The 19,053-nt window shown below is 41.6% G+C and overlaps 1 protein-coding gene across 1 annotated transcript in view; it reads left to right on the top strand.

Annotated features, from left to right (window-relative positions):
• The window catches only part of LOC139754950 (zinc finger HIT domain-containing protein 1-like), a 90,514-nt gene extending 73,786 nt beyond the window's left edge, over nucleotides 1-16,728 (top strand). The window contains exon 4 of the mRNA XM_071672772.1: nucleotides 15,267-16,728. Coding sequence (XP_071528873.1) covers nucleotides 15,267-15,495 — 229 coding nt within the window. The 3' untranslated portion in view covers nucleotides 15,496-16,728. The remainder of the gene's footprint in view (nucleotides 1-15,266) is intronic.
• Nucleotides 16,729-19,053: the final 2,325 nt, after the last annotated feature.

Raw genomic sequence — 19,053 nt, 5'->3', positions numbered from 1 at the left:
AATCACAGGGTTGAAGAATGTGTGGAAGATGGGAACATTTTCTTGGAGAGCAAAAATAGGTATGCTTGCAGGAATAGTGGTTCCAACAATGTTATATGGTTGCGAGGCATGGGCTATAGATAGGGTCGTGTGGAAGAGGGTGGATGTGTTGGAAATGAAATGTTTGAGGACAGTATGTAATGAAAATAAGTAATGAAAGGGTGAGAGAGATGTGTGTTATTAAAAAGGGTGTGGTTGAGAGAGCAGAAGAGGGTTATGTTAAAATGGTTGGATACATGGGGAGAATGAATCAGGAAAGATTGACGTAGAGGATATATGTGTTGGAGGTAGAGGGAACGAGGAGAAGCAGGAGACCAAATTGGAGGTGGAAAGATAGAGTGAAAAAGATTTTGAGTGATCGGGGCCTGAACATACAGGAGGGCAAAAGTTATGCAAGGAACAGAATGAAATGGAACGATATGCTGTTAATGGATTGAAACAGGGCATGTGAAGCATCTGGGGTAAACCATGGAAAGCTTTGTGTGGCATGGTTGTGGAAAGGGAGTTGTGGTTTTGGTGCATTACACATGACAGCTAGAGACTGAGTGTGATTGAATGTGGCCATTTTTGTCTTTTACTAGCACTACCAATTGTTCACGCACAAATGTGGAGGATGGGTGCTGTGTGTGGCAGGGTGGCGACGGGAAAGGATGAAGGCAGCAAGTATGAATATGTACAGGTATATGAATGTGAAGGGCGCAAATGGGGAGGTGATAACAAGTAGTGGTGATGTGAGAAGGAGATGGAGTGAGTATTTTGAAGGTTTGTTGAATGTGTTTGATGATAAAGTGGCAGATATAGGGTGTTTTGGTCGAGGTGGTGTGCAAAGTGAGAGGGTTAGGGAAAATTATTTGGTAAACAGAGAAGAGGTAGTGAAAGCTTTGCGGAAGATGAAAGCCGGCAAGGCAGCAGGTTTGGATGGTATTGCAGTGGAATTTATTAAAAAAGGGGGTGACTGTATTGTGGACTGGTTGGTAAGGTTATTTAATGTATGTATGACTCATGGTGAGGTGCCTGAGGATTGGCGGAATGCGTGCATAGTGCCATTGTACAAAGGCAAAGGGGATAAGAGTGAGTGCTCAAATTACAGAGGTATAAGTTTGTTGAGTATTCCTGGTAAATTATATGGGATGGTATTGATTGAGAGGGTGAAGGCATGTACAGAGCATCAGATCGGGGAAGAGCAGTGTGGTTTCAGAAGTGGTAGAGGATGTGTGGATCAGGTGTTTGCTTTGAAGAATGTATGTGAGAAATACTTAGAAAAGCAAATGGATTTGTATGTAGCATTTATGGATCTGGAGAAGGCATATGATAGAGTTGATAGAGATGCTCTGTGGAAGGTATTAAGAATATATGGTGTGGGAGGAAAGTTGTTAGAAGCAGTGAAAAGTTTTTATCGAGGATGTAAGGCATGTGTACGTGTAGGAAAAGAGGAAACTGATTGGTTCTCAGTGAATGTAGGTTTGCGGCAGGGGTGTGTGATGTCTCCATGGTTGTTTAATTTGTTTATGGATGGGGTTGTTAGGGAGGTAAATGCAAGAGTTTTGGAAAGAGGGGCAAGTATGAAGTCTGTTGGGGATGAGAGAGCTTGGGAAGTGAGTCAGTTGTTGTTCGCTGATGATACAGCGCTGGTGGCTGATTCATGTGAGAAACTGCAGAAGCTGGTGACTGAGTTTGGTAAAGTGTGTGGAAGAAGAAAGTTAAGAGTAAATGTGAATAAGAGCAAGGTTATTAGGTACAGTAGGGTTGAGGGTCAAGTCAATTGGGAGGTGAGTTTGAATGGAGAAAAACTGGAGGAAGTGAAGTGTTTTAGATATCTGGGAGTGGATCTGGCAGCGGATGGAACCATGGAAGCGGAAGTGGATCATAGGGTGGGGGAGGGGGCGAAAATTCTGGGGGCCTTGAAGAATGTGTGGAAGTCGAGAACATTATCTCGGGAAGCAAAAATGGGTATGTTTGAAGGAATAGTGGTTCCTACAATGTTGTATGGTTGCGAGGCGTGGGCTATGGATAGAGTTGTGCGCAGGAGGATGGATGTGCTGGAAATGAGATGTTTGAGGACAATGTGTGGTGTGAGGTGGTTTGATCGAGTGAGTAACGTAAGGGTAAGAGAGATGTGTGGTAATAAAAAGAGCATGATTGAGAGAGCAGAAGAGGGTGTTTTGAAGTGGTTTGGGCACATGGAGAGAATGAGAGAGGAAAGATTGACCAAGAGGATATATGTGTCGGAGGTGGAGGGAACGAGGAGAAGAGGGAGACCAAATTGGAGGTGGAAAGATGGAGTGAAAAAGATTTTGTGTGATCGGGGCCTGAACATGCAGGAGGGTGAAAGGAGGGCAAGGAATAGAGTGAATTGGAGCGATGTGGTATACCGGGGTTGACGTGCTGTCAGTGGATTGAATCAAGGCATGTGAAGCGACTGGGGTAAACCATGGAAAGCTGTGTAGGTATGTATATTTGCGTGTGTGGACGTATGTATATACATGTGTATGGGGGGGGGGATTGGGCCATTTCTTTCGTCTGTTTCCTTGTGCTACCTCGCAAACGCGGGAGACAGCGACAAAGTATAATAAAAAAAATAATAATATGAATGTATACGTCTGTGTATATATATATATACAGGGGTGTGTGATGTCTCCATGGTTGTTTAATTTGTTTATGGATGGGGTTGTTAGGGAGGTGAATGCAAGAGTTTTGGAAAGAGGGGCAAGTATGAAGTCTGTTGGGGATGAGAGAGCTTGGGAAGTGAGTCAGTTGTTGTTCGCTGATGATACAGCGCTGGTGGCTGATTCATGTGAGAAACTGCAGAAGCTGGTGACTGAGTTTGGTAAAGTGTGTGGAAGAAGAAAGTTAAGAGTAAATGTGAATAAGAGCAAGGTTATTAGGTACAGTAGGGTTGAGGGTCAAGTCAATTGGGAGGTGAGTTTGAATGGAGAAAAACTGGAGGAAGTGAAGTGTTTTAGATATCTGGGAGTGGATCTGGCAGCGGATGGAACCATGGAAGCGGAAGTGGATCATAGGGTGGGGGAGGGGGCGAAAATTCTGGGAGCCTTGAAGAATGTGTGGAAGTCGAGAACATTATCTCGGAAAGCAAAAATGGGTATGTTTGAAGGAATAGTGGTTCCAACAATGTTGTATGGTTGCGAGGCGTGGACTATGGATAGAGTTGTGCGCAGGAGGATGGATGTGCTGGAAATGAGATGTTTGAGGACAATGTGTGGTGTGAGGTGGTTTGATCGAGTAAGTAACGTAAGGGTAAGAGAGATGTGTGGAAATAAAAAGAGCGTGGTTGAGAGAGCAGAAGAGGGTGTTTTGAAATGGTTTGGGCACATGGAGAGAATGAGTGAGGAAAGATTGACCAAGAGGATATATGTGTTGGAGGTGGAGGGAACGAGGAGAAGAGGGAGACCAAATTGGAGGTGGAAAGATGGAGTGAAAAAGATTTTGTGTGATCGGGGCCTGAACATGCAGGAGGGTGAAAGGAGGGCAAGGAATAGAGTGAATTGGAGCGATGTGGTATACCGGGGTTGACGTGCTGTCAGTGGATTGAATCAGGGCATGTGAAGCGTCTGGGGTAAACCATGGAAAGCTGTGTAGGTATGTATATTTGCGTGTGTGGACGTATGTATATACATGTGTATGGGGGTGGGTTGGGCCATTTCTTTCGTCTGTTTCCTTGTGCTACCTCGTAAACGCGGGAGACAGCGACAAAGCAAAAAAAAAAAAAAAAACATTGAAATGTATATATATATGTACATTGGAAAGGATCACAATTTTGCGCGTGATCAAGTACATTCCTATGAGTCCAGGGGGAAAATGAAACACGATAAGTTCCCAAGTGCACTTTCTTGTGATAATGACATCATCAGGGGAGACACGAGAGAAATATATCAGTCATTTGATATACCATGAAGACACATAGCTAGGACGCCATTTGGTAAACATTTGATTGTCCAAGACAGACAACGAGCATATCATAAACCTATTGTATGGACAAGAGGGTGAATTGTTTACAAATTCTATCAACAATAAAGGTATCCAATTTGTATAGACCATCACTAATATTAAGATTGTAATTCTTTGTGTATTTAATAATAGAAGATTCAGTGATAATTCTCATGATACTGATATTTCTCATGGTACTGGAGTTAATAACTGAGATGGCATTACTCCAGTCAATACAATGATTAAACGAGGCATTTGATTCTTGTCCTGTTCTTATACTATATTTATGTCGCTTAAGTCTAACAGAAAGATCCTTACCAGTCTGCCCAACATAAAAGTTATCACAATTTCTACATGGGACATGATGAATGCACCCAGGAGAATTTTCCGGTGACTTCCTGATTAAAATATTCTTTATAGTAGTATTGTTGCTGAAGGCAACATTTACATTAAAGGATTTAAGCAACATGGGAAGTTAAGTGGAATTATGATCAAAAGGGAGACCTAAAAGATTCTTGGTGTCAGTGGGAGGTTTGGGCTGAACTCTATAAAATGATTCCTTTGCTAACTTAAGGGATTTATCAGTGAAAGATCTAAGGTATTTTAACTTAGATCTAATAGAATATTTCTTCTTAAATTCATGATCAATATACTCTGGACTGCAAATACGTAATGCCCTAAGGAACATAGATTGAAATGATGATGATTTAACTCTGTCATGTTGAGTAATAATGGATATATGAAAGATTTGGTTAATAGAGAAGAGGTAGTAAAAGCTTTACGGAAGATGGAAGCCAGCAAGGCAGCGGGTTTGGATGGTATTGCAGTGGAATTTATTAAAAATGGGGGTGACTGTATTGTTGACTGGTTGGTAAGGTTATGTAATGTATGTATGACTCATGGTGAATGCCTGAGGACTGGCGGAATGCTTGCATAGTGCCATTATATAAAGGTTAAGGGGAGAAGAGTGAGTGCTCAAATTACAGAGGTATAAGTTTGTTGAGTATTCCTGGGAAATTATGTGGGAGGCTATTGATTGAGAGGGTGAAGGCATGTACAGAGCATCCGATTGGGGAAGAGTAGTGTGGTTTCAGAAATAGTAGAGGATGTGTGGATCAGGTGTTTGCTTTGAAAAATGTATGTGAGAAATACTTAGAAAGCAAATGGATTTGTATTTAGCATTTATGGATCTGGAGAAGGTCTATGATAGAGTTGACAGAGATGGTCTGTGGAAGGTATTAAGAATATATGGTTTGGGAGGTAAGTTGTTAGAAGCAGTGAAAAGTTTTTATCGAGGATGTAAGGCATGTATACGTGTAGGAAGAGAGGAAAGTGATTGGTTCTCAGTGAATGTTGGTTTGTGGTAGGGGTGCGTGATGTCTCCATGGTTGTTTAATTTGTTTATGGATGGGGTTGTTAGGGAGGTGAATGCAAGAGTTTTAGAAAGAGGGGCAAGTATGCAGTCTGTTATGGATGAGAGAGCTTGGGAAGTGAGTAAGTTGTCGTTCGCTGATGATACAGCGCTGGTGGCTGATTCGTGTAAGAAACTGCAGAAGCTGGTGACTGAGTTGGTAAAGTGTGTGAAAGAAGAAAGCTGAGAGTAAATGTGAATAAGAGCATGGTTATTTGGTAAAGTAGGATTGAGGGACAAGTCAATTGGTAGGTAAGTTTGAATGGAGAAAAACTAGAGGAAGTGAAGTGTTTTAGATATCTGGGAGTGGATTTGGCAGTGGATGGAACCATGGAAGCGGAAGTGAATCATAGGATGGGGGAAGAGGCGAAAGTTCTGGGAGCGTTGAAGAATGTGTGGAAGTCGAGAACATTATCTCGGAAAGCAAAAAGGGTATGCTTGAAGGAATAATGGTTTCAACAATGTTATATGATTGCAAGGCGTGGGTTATAGATAGAGTTGTGCGGAGGAGGATGGATGTGTTGGAAATGAGATGTTTGAGGACAATATGTGGTGTGAGGGAGTTTGATCGAGTAAGTAATGAAAGGGTAAGAGAGATGTGTGGTAATAAAAAGAGTGTGGTTGAGAGAGCAGATGGTGTTTTGAAATGGTTTGGTCATATGGAATCAATGAGTGTGGAAAGACTAACCAAGAGGATATATGTGTCAGAGGTGGAGGGAATGAGGAGAAGTGGAAGACCAAATTGGAGGTGGAAAGATGGAGTGAAAAAGATTTTGAGTGATCGGCTCCTTAACATGCAGGAGGGTGAAAGGCTTGCAAGGATTAGAGTGAATTGGAACGATGTGGTATACCGAGGTTGATGTGCTTTCAGTGGATTGAACCAGGGCATGTGAAGCATCTGGGGTACACCATGGAAAGTTTTATGGGGCCTGGATGTGGAAAGGGAGCTGTGGTTTCGGTGCATTATACATGACAGCTAGAGACTGAGTGTGAATGAATTTGGCCTTTGTTGTCTTTTCTTAGCGCTACCTCGCACACATATTAGGTTAGGTTAGATTAGGTTAGGTTAGATTAGGTTAGGTTAGGTTAGGGGATAGGGGAGAAAGAATACTTCCCATGCATTCCTCACGTGTCGTAGAAGGCGACTAAAGGGGACGGGAGCGGGGGGCCAGAAACCCTCCCCTCCTTTTATTTTAACTTTCTAAAAGGGGAAACAGAAGGAGGAGTCATGCGGGGAGTGCTCATCCTCCTCGAAGGCTCAGATTGGGGTGTCTAAATGTGTGTGGATGTAACCAAGATGAGAAAGAAGGAGAGGTAGGTAGTATGTTTGAGGAAAGGAACCTGGATGTTTTGGCCCTGAGTGAAACGAAACTCAAGGGTAAAGGGGAAGAGTGGTTTGGGAATGTCTTGGGAGTAAAGTTAGGGGTTAGTGAGAGGACAAGAGCAAGGGAAGGAGTAGCACTACTCCTGAAACAGGAGCTGTGGGAGTATGTGATAGAGTGTAAGAAAGTAAATTCTAGATTTATATGGGTAAAACTGAAAGTTGATGGAGAGAGATGGGTGATTATTGGTGCATATGCACCTGGGCATGAGAAGAAAGATCATGAGAGGCAGCTGAATGAGTGTGTTAGTGGTTTTGATGCACGAGACCGGGTTATAGTGATGGGTGATTTGAATGCAAAGTTGTTTTGAAATGGTTTGGTCACATGGAGAGAAAGAGTGAGGAAAGATTGACCAAGAGGATATATGTGTCAGAGGTGGAGGGAATGAGGAGAAGTGGGAGACCAAATTGGATGTGGAAAGATGGAGTGAAAAAGATTTTGAGTGATCGGGGCCTGAGCATGCAGGAGGGTGAAAGGCATGCAAGGAATAGAGTGAGTTGGAACTATGTGGTATACCGGGGTCGACGTGTTGTCAATGGATTGAACCAGGGCATGTGAAGCATCTGGGGTAAACCATGGAAAGTTCTGTGGGGCCTGGATGTTGAAAGGGAGCTGTGGTTTTGGTGCATTATTACATGACAGCTAGAGATTGAGTGTGAACGAATGTGGCCTTTGTTGTCTTTTCCTAGCGCTACCTCGCACACATGAAGGGGGAGGGGGTTGTTATTCCATGTGTGGCGAGGTGGCGATGGGAATAAATAAAGGCAAACAGTATGAATTTTGTACATGTGTATATATGTATATGTCTGTGTGTGTATATTTATGTGGACATTGAGATGTATAGGTATGTATATTTGCGTGTGTGGACGTGTATGTATGTGTATGTGGGTGGATTGGGCCATTCTTTCGGCTGTTTCCTTGCGCTTTTTTTTTTTTTTCCCAAAAGAAGGAACAGAGAACAAGGCCAGGTGAGGATATTCCCTCAGGGGCCCAGTCCTCTGTTCTTAACGCTACCTTGCTAACGTGGGAAATGGCGAATAGTATGAAAAAAAATATATATATATGTATGGATGTATTTAGGGAATCAGTGATGGATTGCGCAAAAGATGCTTGTGGCATGAGAAGAGTGAGAGGTGAGTTGATTAGAAAGGGTAGTGAGTGGTGGGATGAAGAAGTAAGAGTATTAGTGAAAGAGAAGAGAGAGGCATTTGGACGATTTTTGCAGGGAAAAAATGAAATTGAGTGGGAGACGTATAAAAGAAAGAGACAGGAGGTCAAGAGAAAGGTGCAAGAGGTGAAAAAAAGGGCAAATGAGAGTTGGGGTGAGAGAGTATCATTAAATTTTAGGGAGAATAAAAAGATGTTCTGGAAGGAGGTAAATAAAGTGCGTAAGACAAGGGAGCAAATGGGAACTTCAGTGAAGGGCGCAAATGGGGAGGTGATAACAAGTAGTGGTGATGTGAGAAGGAGATGGAGTGAGTATTTTGAAGGTTTGTTGAATGTGTTTGATGATAGAGTGGCAGATATAGGGTGTTTTGTTCGAGGTGGTGTGCAAAGTGCGAGGGTTAGGGAAAATGATTTGGTAAACAGAGAAGAGGTAGTAAAAGCTTTGCGGAAGATGAAAGCCGGCAAGGCAGCAGGTTTGGATGGTATTGCAGTGGAATTTATTAAAAAAGGGGGTGACTGTATTGTTGACTGGTTGTAAGGTTATTTAATGTATGTATGACTCATGTTGAGGTGCCGGAGGATTGGCGGAATGCATTCATAGTGCCATTGTACAAAGGCAAAGGGGATAAGAGTGAGTGCTCAAATTACAGAGGTATAAGTTTGTTGAGTATTCCTGGCAAATTATATGGGAGGGTATTGATTGAGAGGGTGAAGGCATGTACAGAGCATCAGATTGGGGAAGAGCGGTATGGTTTCAGAAGTGGTAGAGGATGTGTGGATCAGGTGTTTGCTTTGAAGAATGTATGTGAGAAATACTTAGAAAAGCAAATGGATTTGTATGTAGCATTTATGGATCTGGAGAAGGCATATGATAGAGTTGATAGAGATGCTCTGTGGAAGGTATTAAGAATATATGGTGTGGGAGGCAAGTTGTTAGAAGCAGTGAAAAGTTTTATCGAGGATGTAAGGCATGTGTACGTGTAGGAAGAGAGGAAAGTGATTGGTTCACAGTGAATGTATGTTTGCGGCAGGGGTGTATGATGTCTCCATAGTTGTTTAATTTGTTTATGGATGGGGTTGTTAGGGAGGTAAATGCAAGAGTTTTGGAAAGAGGGGCAAGTATGAAGTCTGTTGGGGATGAGAGAGCTTGGGAAGTGAGTCAGTTGTTGTTCGCTGATGATACAGTGCTGGTGGCTGATTCATGTGAGAAACTGCAGAAGCTGGTGACTGAGTTTGGTAAAGTGTGTGAAAAAAGAAAGTTAAGAGTAAATGTGAAAAAGAGCAAGGTTATTAGGTACAGTAGGGTTGAGGGTCAAGTCAATTGGGAGGTGAGTTTGAATGGAGAAAAACTGGAGGAAGTGAAGTGTTTTAGATATCTGGGAGTGGATCTGGCAGCGGATGGAAACATGGAAGCGGAAGTGGATCATAGGGTGGGGGAGGGGGCGAAAATTCTAGGAGCCTTGAAGAATGTGTGGAAGTCGAGAACATTATCTCGGAAAGCAAAAATGGGTATGTTTGAAGGAATAGTGGTTCCAACAATGTTGTATGGTTGCGAGGCGTGGGCTATGGATAGAGATGTGCGCAGGAGGATGGATGTGCTGGAAATGAGATGTTTGAGGACAATGTGTGGTGTGAGGTGGTTTGATCGAGTAAGTAACGTAAGGGTAAGAGAGATGTGTGGAAATAAAAAGAGCGTGGTTGAGAGAGCAGAAGAGGGTGTTTTGAAATGGTTTGGGCACATGGAGAGAATGAGTGAGGAGAGATTGACCAAGAGGATATATGTGTCGGAGGTGGAGGGAACGAGGAGAAGAGGGAGACCAAATTGGAGGTGGAAAGATGGAGTGAAAAAGATTTTGTGTGATCGGGGCCTGAACATGCAGGAGGGTGAAAGGAGGGCAAGGAATAGAGTGAATTGGAGTCATGTGGTATACAGGGGTTGACGTGCTGTCAGTGGATTGAATCAAGGCATGTGAAGCGTCTGGGGTAAACCATGGAAAGCTGTGTAGGTATGTATATTTGCGTGTGTGGACGTGTGTATGTACATGTGTATGGGGGGGGGGGGCCATTTCTTTCGTCTGTTTCCTTGCGCTACCTCGCAAACGCGGGAGACAGCGACAAAGTATAAAAAAAAAAAAAAAAAAAAAAAAAATATATATATATATATATATATATATATATATATATTTTTTTTTTTTTTTTTTTTATACTTTGTCGCTGTCTCCCGCGTCTGCGAGGTAGCGCAGTCTTTTCTTTCAAACTATTTGCCATTTCTCGTATTAGCGAGGTAGCATTAAGAACAGAGGACTGGGCCTTTGAGGGAATATCCTCACCTGGCCCCTTTCTCTGTTCGTTCTTTTGGAAAATTAAAAAAAAAAAAGAGAGAGGGGAGGATTTCCAGCTCCACGCTCCCTCCCCTTTTAGTCGCCTTCCATGACACGCAGGGAATACGTGGGAAGTATTCTTTCTCCCCTATCCCCAGGGATATATATATATATATATATATATATATATATATATATATATATATATATATTTTTTTTTTTTATACTTTGTCGCTGTCTCCCGCGTTTGCGAGGTAGCGCAAGGAAACAGACGAAAGAAATGGCCCAACCCCCCCCCCCCCCCCCCCCATACACATGTATATACATACGTCCACACATGCAAATATACACACCTACACAGCTTTCCATGGTTTACCCCAGACGCTTCACATGCCTTGATTCAATCCACTGACAGCACGTCAACCCCGGTATACCACATCGCTCCAATTCACTCTATTCCTTGCCCTCCTTTCACCCTCCTGCATGTTCAGGCCCCGATCACACAAAATCTTTTTCACTCCATCTTTCCACCTCCAATTCGGTCTCCCTCTTCTCCTTGCTCCCTCCACCTCCGACACATATATCCTCTTGGTCAATCTTTCCTCACTCATCCTCTCCATGTGCCCAAACCACTTCAAAACACCCTCTTCTGCTCTCTCAACCACGCTCTTTTTATTTCCACACATCTCTCTTACCCTTACGTTACTCACTCGATCAAACCACCTCACACCACACATTGTCCTCAAACATCTCATTTCCAGCACATCCATCCTCCTGCGCACAACTCTATCCATAGCCCACGCCTCGCAACCATACAACATTGTTGGAACCACTATTCCTTCAAACATACCCATTTTTGCTTTCCGAGATAATGTTCTCGACTTCCACACATTCTTCAAGGCCCCCAGAATTTTCGCCCCCTCCCCCACCCTATGATCCACTTCCGCTTTCATGGTTCCATCCGCTGCCAGATCCACTCCCAGATATCTAAAACACTTCACTTCCTCCAGTTTTTCTCCATTCAAACTCACCTCCCAATTGACTTGACCCTCAACCCTACTGTACCTAATAACCTTGCTCTTATTCACATTTACTCTTAACTTTCTTCTTCCACACACTTTACCAAACTCAGTCACCAGCTTCTGCAGTTTCTCACATGAATCAGCCACCAGCGCTGTATCATCAGCGAACAACAACTGACTCACTTCCCAAGCTCTCTCATCCCCAACAGACTTCATACTTGCCCCTCTTTCCAAAACTCTTGCATTTACCTCCCTAACAACCCCATCCATAAACAAATTAAACAACCATGGAGACATCACACACCCCTGCCGCAAACCTACATTCACTGAGAACCAATCACTTTCCTCTCTTCCTACACGTACACATGCCTTACATCCTCGATAAAAACTTTTCACTGCTTCTAACAACTTGCCTCCCACACCATATATTCTTAATACCTTCCACAGAGCATCTCTATCAACTCTATCATATGCCTTCTCCAGATCCATAAATGCTACATACAAATCCATTTGCTTTTCTAAGTATTTCTCACATACATTCTTCAAAGCAAACACCTGATCCACACATCCTCTACCACTTCTGAAACCACACTGCTCTTCCCCAATCTGATGCTCTGTACATGCCTTCACCCTCTCAATCAATACCCTCCCATATAATTTACCAGGAATACTCAACAGACTTATACCTCTATAATTTGAGCACTCACTCTTATCCCCTTTGCCTTTGTACAATGGCACTATGCACGCATTCCGCCAATCCTCAGGCACCTCACCATGAGTCATACATACATTAAATAACCTTACCTTATATATATATATATATATATATATATATATATATATATATATATATATATATATATGTATATGTATATAAATATATATACACACACTTTCAGTTGCTCCCAAAACACTTGCCTCTCATGATCTTTCTTCTCATGCCCAGGTGCATATGCGCCAATAATTACCCATCCCTCTTCATCCACTTTCAATTTTACCCATACCTTCTTAGACTCTATCACATACTCCCGCCACTTCTGCTTCAGGAGTAGTGCTACTCCTTCCCTTGCTCTTGTCCTCTCATTAACCCCTGACTTTACTCCCAAGACATTCCCAAACCACTCTTCCCCTTTACCCTTGAGCTTTGTTTCACTCAGAGCCAAAACATCCAGGCTCCTTTCCTCAAACATACTACCTATCTCTCCTTTATTCTCATCTTGGTTACATCCACACACATTTAGACACCCCAATCTTAGCCTTTGAGGAGGATGAGCACTCCCTGTGTGACTCCTTCTTCTGTTTCTCCTTTTAGAAAATTAAAATACAAGGAGGGGAGGGTTTCTAGCCCCTCCACTCCTGTCCCCTTTAGTTGCCTTCTACGACACGTGAGGAATGCGGATTACAGTGATGGGTGATTTGAATGCAAAGGTGAGTAATGTGGCAGTTGATGGAATAATTGGTGTACATGGGGTGTTCAGTGTTGTAAATGGAAATGGTGAAGAGCTTGTAGATTTGTGTGCTGAAAAAGGACTTGGTGATTGGGAATACCTAGTTTAAAAAGAGAGATATACATAAGTGTACGTATGTAAGTAGGAGAGATGGCCAGAGAGCATTATTGGATTACGTGTTAATTGATAGGCGCATGAAAGAGAGCCTTTTGGATGTTAATGTACTGAGAGGTGCAACTGGAGGGATGCCTGATCACTATCTTGTGGAGGCGAAGGTGAAGATTTGTAGAGGTTTTCAGAAAATAAGAGAGAATGTTGAGGTGAAGAGAGTGGTGAGAGTAAGTGAGCTTGGGAAGGAGACTTGTGTGAGGAAGTACCAGGAGAGACTGAGTACAGAATGGAAAATGGTGAGAACAAAGGACGTAAGGGGAGTGAGGGAGGAATGGGATGTATTTAGGCTAGCCGTGTTGGCTTGCGCCAAAGATGCTTGTGGCATGAGAAACTTGAGAGGTGGGCAGATATGAAAGGGTAGTGAGAGGTCGGATGAAGAAGTAAGATTATTAGTGAAAGAGAAGAGAGAGGCATTTTGACAATTTTTGCAGGGAAATAATGCAAATGAGTGGGAGTTGTATAAAAGAATGGTAGGAGGTCAAGATATAAAGGTGCAAGAGGGTAAATGAGAGTTGGGCTGAGAGAGTATCATTAAATTTTAGGGAGAATGAAAAGATGTTTTGGAAGGAGGTAAATAAAGTGTGTAAGACAAAGGAACAAATGGGAACATCAGTGAATGGGGCTAATGGGGAGGTGATAACAAGTAGTGGTGATGTGAGAAGGAGATGGAGTGAGTATTTTGAAGGTTTATTGAATATGTTTGATGATAGAGTGGCAGATATAGGGTGTTTTGGTCGAGGTGGTGTGCAAAGTGAGAGGGTTAGCGAGAATGATTTGGTAAATGATTTGAGGGACAAGTCAATTGGGAGGTTAGTTTGAATGGAGAAAGCATGGAGGAAGTGAATTGTATTAGATATCTGGGAGTGGATTTGGCAGTGGATGGAACCATGGAAGCGGAAGTTAATCATAGGGTGGGGGAGGGGGCGAAAGTTCTGGGAGTGTTGTAAAATGTATGGAAGTTGAGGAGGCTATCTTAGAAAGCAAAAATGAGTATGTTTGAAGGAATAGTGGTTTCAACAATGTTATATGGTTGCGAGGCATGGGCTACAGATAGAGTTGTGGAGAGGAGGGTGGATGTGTTTGAAATGAGATGTTTGAGGACAATATGTGGTGTGAGGTGGTTTGATCAAGTAAGTAATGAAAGGGTGAGAGAAATGTGTGGTAATAAAAAGAGTGTGGTTGAGAGAGCAGAAGAGGGTGTTTTGAAATGGTTTGGTCACATGGAGAGAATGAGTGAGGAAAGATTGACCAAGAGGATATATGTGTCAGAGGTGGAGGGAACGAGAAGTGGGAGACCAAATTCGAGGTGGAAAGATGGAGTGAAAAAGATTTTGAGTGATCGTGGCCTGAACATGCAGGAGGGTGAAAGATGTGCAAGGAATAGAATGAATTAGAATGATGTGGTATATCAGGGTTGACGTGCTGTGAATGGATTGAACCAGGGCATGTGAAGCATTTGGAGTAAACCATGGAAGGTTTTGTGGGGCCTGAATGTGGAAAGGAAGCTGTGGTTTCGGTGCATTATACATGACAGCTAGAGACTGAGTGTGAATGAATGTGGCCTTTGTTGTCTTTTTTTAATGCTACCTCGCACGCATGCGGGGGGAAGGGGTTGTCATTTCATGTGTGGTGGGGTGGCGACAGGAATGAAAAAAGGCAGCATGTATGAAATTATGTACATGTGTATATATGTTTATGTCTGTGTATGTATATACATACATGTATACTTTGAAATGTATGGGTATGTATATGTGCGTGTGTGGATTTGTATGTATGTACTTGTGTATGTGGGTGGGTTGGGCCATTCTTTCATCTAAATCCTTGCGCTACCTCACTAATGCTGGAGAGAGCGACAAATTATAAAAAAAATATAATAAATAATTTGAGAAGTTGTATAAAATAAATGGATAATTAAGATTTCATTCATAATTTTCCAAGGACCCCTTTTCCAGGAACTCCTTCACCTCCAAGGCTGCATCTCTTTTAATAGCAGGGAAATGATAAATTCTTTTGGAGTGAAAAAGGTCTCTTTGAAGAGACTGTACTCCTGATGATAGAGTTGTGTTTCCACTCTCATATAGGTACAGCAGTCAGCATCTCTCTTAGAAGTTAAAAGTATGTTTAAATGAATGAAATTTATATTAACAGACATGTGGTAAGGGGAAGGGAGAATTAGGAAAGTAGGGATAATTTAGAGAAAAAGTAGGGGAATGAGTGAAGGGTACAAATTAGAAAATAGTGATCTTGGATGTGCAGTATTGAATTGTAAACCAGACAGTTAAATGGTGCTGCAGTTTGAATACTGTACAGCCAAAGAACAGAACCACATGGGAAATAAAATAATCCTTTCTTTTTTACAGATTTCGAAAGAATTTTCCCATTCTACTTGAAGAAGAACAGGCTCTTTATCCAGAAGGACCAAACTACCTTACTGTGCAGGCACCACCTTCCAAACTACCTGAGCGACATTTGTGTTCAGTGTGTGGTTTTCCTGCACCCTACACTTGTATACCATGTGGTGCACGTTACTGCTCCACGAAATGTCTCTCTACGCATGAAGATACAAGATGTCTGAAGTGGACTGCTTAATCCTTTCTCTATATCTGATATACCATCTCCCACTTTCCATTAGGGTCATTCTGGCTGTTTCCCCTTAATGCATATACATCTTTCCCAGTTCTAAGAAGTCTTCCATATTTGTATCCGAATAAGCCTAACTCTTGGTTTTCCTTCCATCCTCTCCATGTTCAAAAGCATCTCAGTAATGCATTCTTTACTGTAACAACTATGTTTACTTTTTCTCTGTTCTTATCCTTATTTGGACATACTTTTGAACTTTGTTCAGTCATGTTGTAACCTCTGTTTGTTTGACATTTTTAAAGATGTATGGTAAAATGAAAAAAATGTTGCTGGTCCTCTTTGGTTGTTTAGAAATTTTGATATTGAGATCTTTGTCATTGAGAATACATCATTACTACTTTTGTAATTCATTCCTCTTAGAAGTGAGTTCTTTGATGCATGAGTAGACTGCCTGAAACATTACATTTTTTTCAGTTCAGGGATAGAAATGTATTTTAAATTTTTATGTTTATTGGGTTCAGTAATTATGGACATTCCAGTACATCTTCATTGCTTAAAGGGCTAAATCATAAATTATGATAAAGCAGTTGAATTATGAAATACTTGGTTTGCTAGACTGTGCACAATTGTGATAAATACTGTTGGATTGTTTAAAGGTTTTCATCAAGAGTGCGCCTTCTTTCACTTTTTGAAATATGAAATACCACTGAACTCTCCATCACCAAGAAGAAAGAACCTAGCAGTTAAGCTAGAATTCAAAATGGTTCACATTATCTCCCACAGTCATGGAGTGGCATACTTGATGTAGGAAATTAAGAAGACTAATTTCTTGGGCCTGGAACCTTATCTTATCTCAAGAACTGTGAATGCTGATCATCACATGTGTGCCATTGCCTTTTTTTTTATATATAAAAAGGGATGTATTGTAGATTCAGTTATTACCCAAGTGAATATGAGTCATTAGTTAACATTTACACCCTTATAAGTAAAGGATTTTCTGATCAAAGAGTTTTGATTTGTATATGTATTGCCTTTTTTATTCTTATTTGCATAAAAGATTTGTCATGAGGGCAGACATCAGTAATATGTAACAGTATACTGCATATGCTTTATGATGATTAAGATACTATTGAATAAAACCATTTGTGAGAATTTTTACTTTAATGCCTTAAGCAGAGGGGCAAAGAAAGAACTGTTTATTGCTATTATGAAAGTAAATAAAAGATTTGATTTAATTCAAAATGCCTTTTAACTCTTGTTCCTAGGACCACAGTTTTTGTACAGTACAATCATGAACAAAAATACCATTACATGATTGAGAGACTTCTTTTCTAGAACAAGTTTTTAAACTGCTTGACCTTGGCTTTCCCTCTGGTTCTGAAATTCTGAACTACAAGAGCTCAACTGAACTTTCACTCAAGCGGTAGCTCTGACTGTGGACACAGGTTATCTTTGATATAAAAGTAGGATTAACTCTGGCATACTTAATTTGATTAATGAAATAAAGTCCCTAATTATCTGTTTGTGACACTCATGTATATCTAAAGAACTGTGTAATGTTGCTGTAATTGTTGAAATTGGTCTGCTATAATGATTCCTATTTTTGGGGGCACCATTCATTTTTTAGTTTTTAAATGGAACTTCATTTGATCATTTACTCTTTTGAGATGTTATAAGAGTTTATGCTCTTAAGAGTAGTGCTTTATTGTACTTGTAGCCAGGCATGATTGATTAAATTCCCCTTTTTTTCCTGCATCATCATTTCCTATATTAGCAAGGTAGCACCAGGAAACGGATGAAGAAAAGTACATCTGCTCTCACACACACACACACATACATACATTTTTTTTTTTTACACATATTCATCATTTCTTGCATCAGCGAGGTATTGAGAACAGAGAACTGAGCCTAAGAGGGAAAATCCTCACTTGGCCCCCTTCTCTGTTCCTTCTTTTGGAAAAGTAAAAGGTGGAGGAAAGGACACACACACACACACACATAATGAAGGTGATACAAAGTGGATAGCTTTATTGTTGATAAAATTTGTAAACAATTCCCGCTCTGGTCCACATAATAAGTTTATGATACGCTCATTGTCTGTCTTGGACAGTCACTTATTTACCAAATGGTGTCCTAGCTATATCTCTTCGTTGTATATCAACTGACTTATATTTCTTTCTTCTATCTCCCTTGATGTGATTATTACACGAAAGTGCACTTGGGAACTTATCCTGTTTCATTTCCACTTGGACTTGGGATGTACTTGATCACTGCGGTAAATCTCAGTGAATGTAGGTTTGCGGCAGGGGTGTGTGATGTATCCATGGGTGTTTAATTTGTTTATGGATGGGGTTGTTAGGGAGATGAATGCAAGAATTTTGGAAAGAGGGGCAAGTATGCAGTCTGTTGTGGATGAGAGAGCTTGGGAATGAGTCCATTGTTGTTCGCTGATGATACAGCGGTGGTGGCTGATTCATGTGAGAAACTGCAGAAGCTGGTGACTGAGTTTGGTAAAGTGTGTGAAAGACGAAAGTTGAGAGTAAATGTGAATAAGAGTAAGGTTATTAGGTACAGTAGGGTTGAGGGTCAAGTCAACTGGGAGGTAAGTTTGCATGGAGAAAAACTGGAGGAAGTGAAGTGTTTTAGATATCTGGGAGTGGATTTGGCAGCGGATGGAACCATGGAAGCGGAAGTGAATCATAGGGTGGGGGAGGGGGTGAAAATTCTGGGAGCCTTGAAGATTGTGTGGAAGTCGAGAACATTATCTCGGAAAGAAAAATGGGTATGTTTGAAGGAATAGTGGTTCCCACAATGTTGTATGGTTGCGAGGCATGGGCTGTGGATAGAGTTGTGCTCAGGAGGGTGGATGTACTGGAAATGAGATGTTTGAGGACAATATGTGGTGTGAGGTGGTTTGATCGAGTAAGTAATGTAAGGGTAAGAGAGATGTGTGGTAATAAAGAGTGTGGTTGAGAGAGCAGAAGAGGGTGTTTTGAAATGGTTTGGGCACATGGAGAGAATGAGTGAGGAAAGATTGACCAAGAGGATATATGTGTCAGAGGTGGAGGGAACGAGGAGAAGTGGGAGACCAAATTCGAGGTGGAAAGATGGAGTGAAAAAGATTTTGAGTGATCGTGGCCTGAACATGCAGGAGGGTGAAAGGCGTGCAAGGAATAGAGTGAATTGGAACGATGTGGTATACTGGGGTCGATGTGCTGTTAATGGATTGAACCAGGTCATGTGAAGTATCTAGGTAAACCGTGGAAAGTTCTGTGGGGCCTGGATGTGGAAAGGGAGCTGTGGTTTCAGTGCATTATTACATGACAGCTAGAGACTGAGTGTGAACGAATGTGGCCTTTGTTGTCTTTTCCTAGCGCTACCCCGCACACATGAGGGGGGAGGGTGTTGTTATTCCATGTGTGATGGGGCGGCGATGGGAATGAATAAAGGCAGACAGTATGAATTATGTACATGGGTATATGTCTGTGTGGGTATATATATGTATACACTGAGATGTATAGGTATGTATATTTGCGTGTGTGGATGTGTATGTATATATATGTGTAT

Source organism: Panulirus ornatus, chromosome 18, assembly GCF_036320965.1.
Source record: "Panulirus ornatus isolate Po-2019 chromosome 18, ASM3632096v1, whole genome shotgun sequence".
In the NCBI taxonomy this organism is placed as follows: domain Eukaryota; kingdom Metazoa; phylum Arthropoda; class Malacostraca; order Decapoda; family Palinuridae; genus Panulirus; species Panulirus ornatus.
The sequence above is the reverse complement of the archived record's forward strand: the minus strand, read 5'-3'. Positions and strand labels throughout refer to the sequence as shown.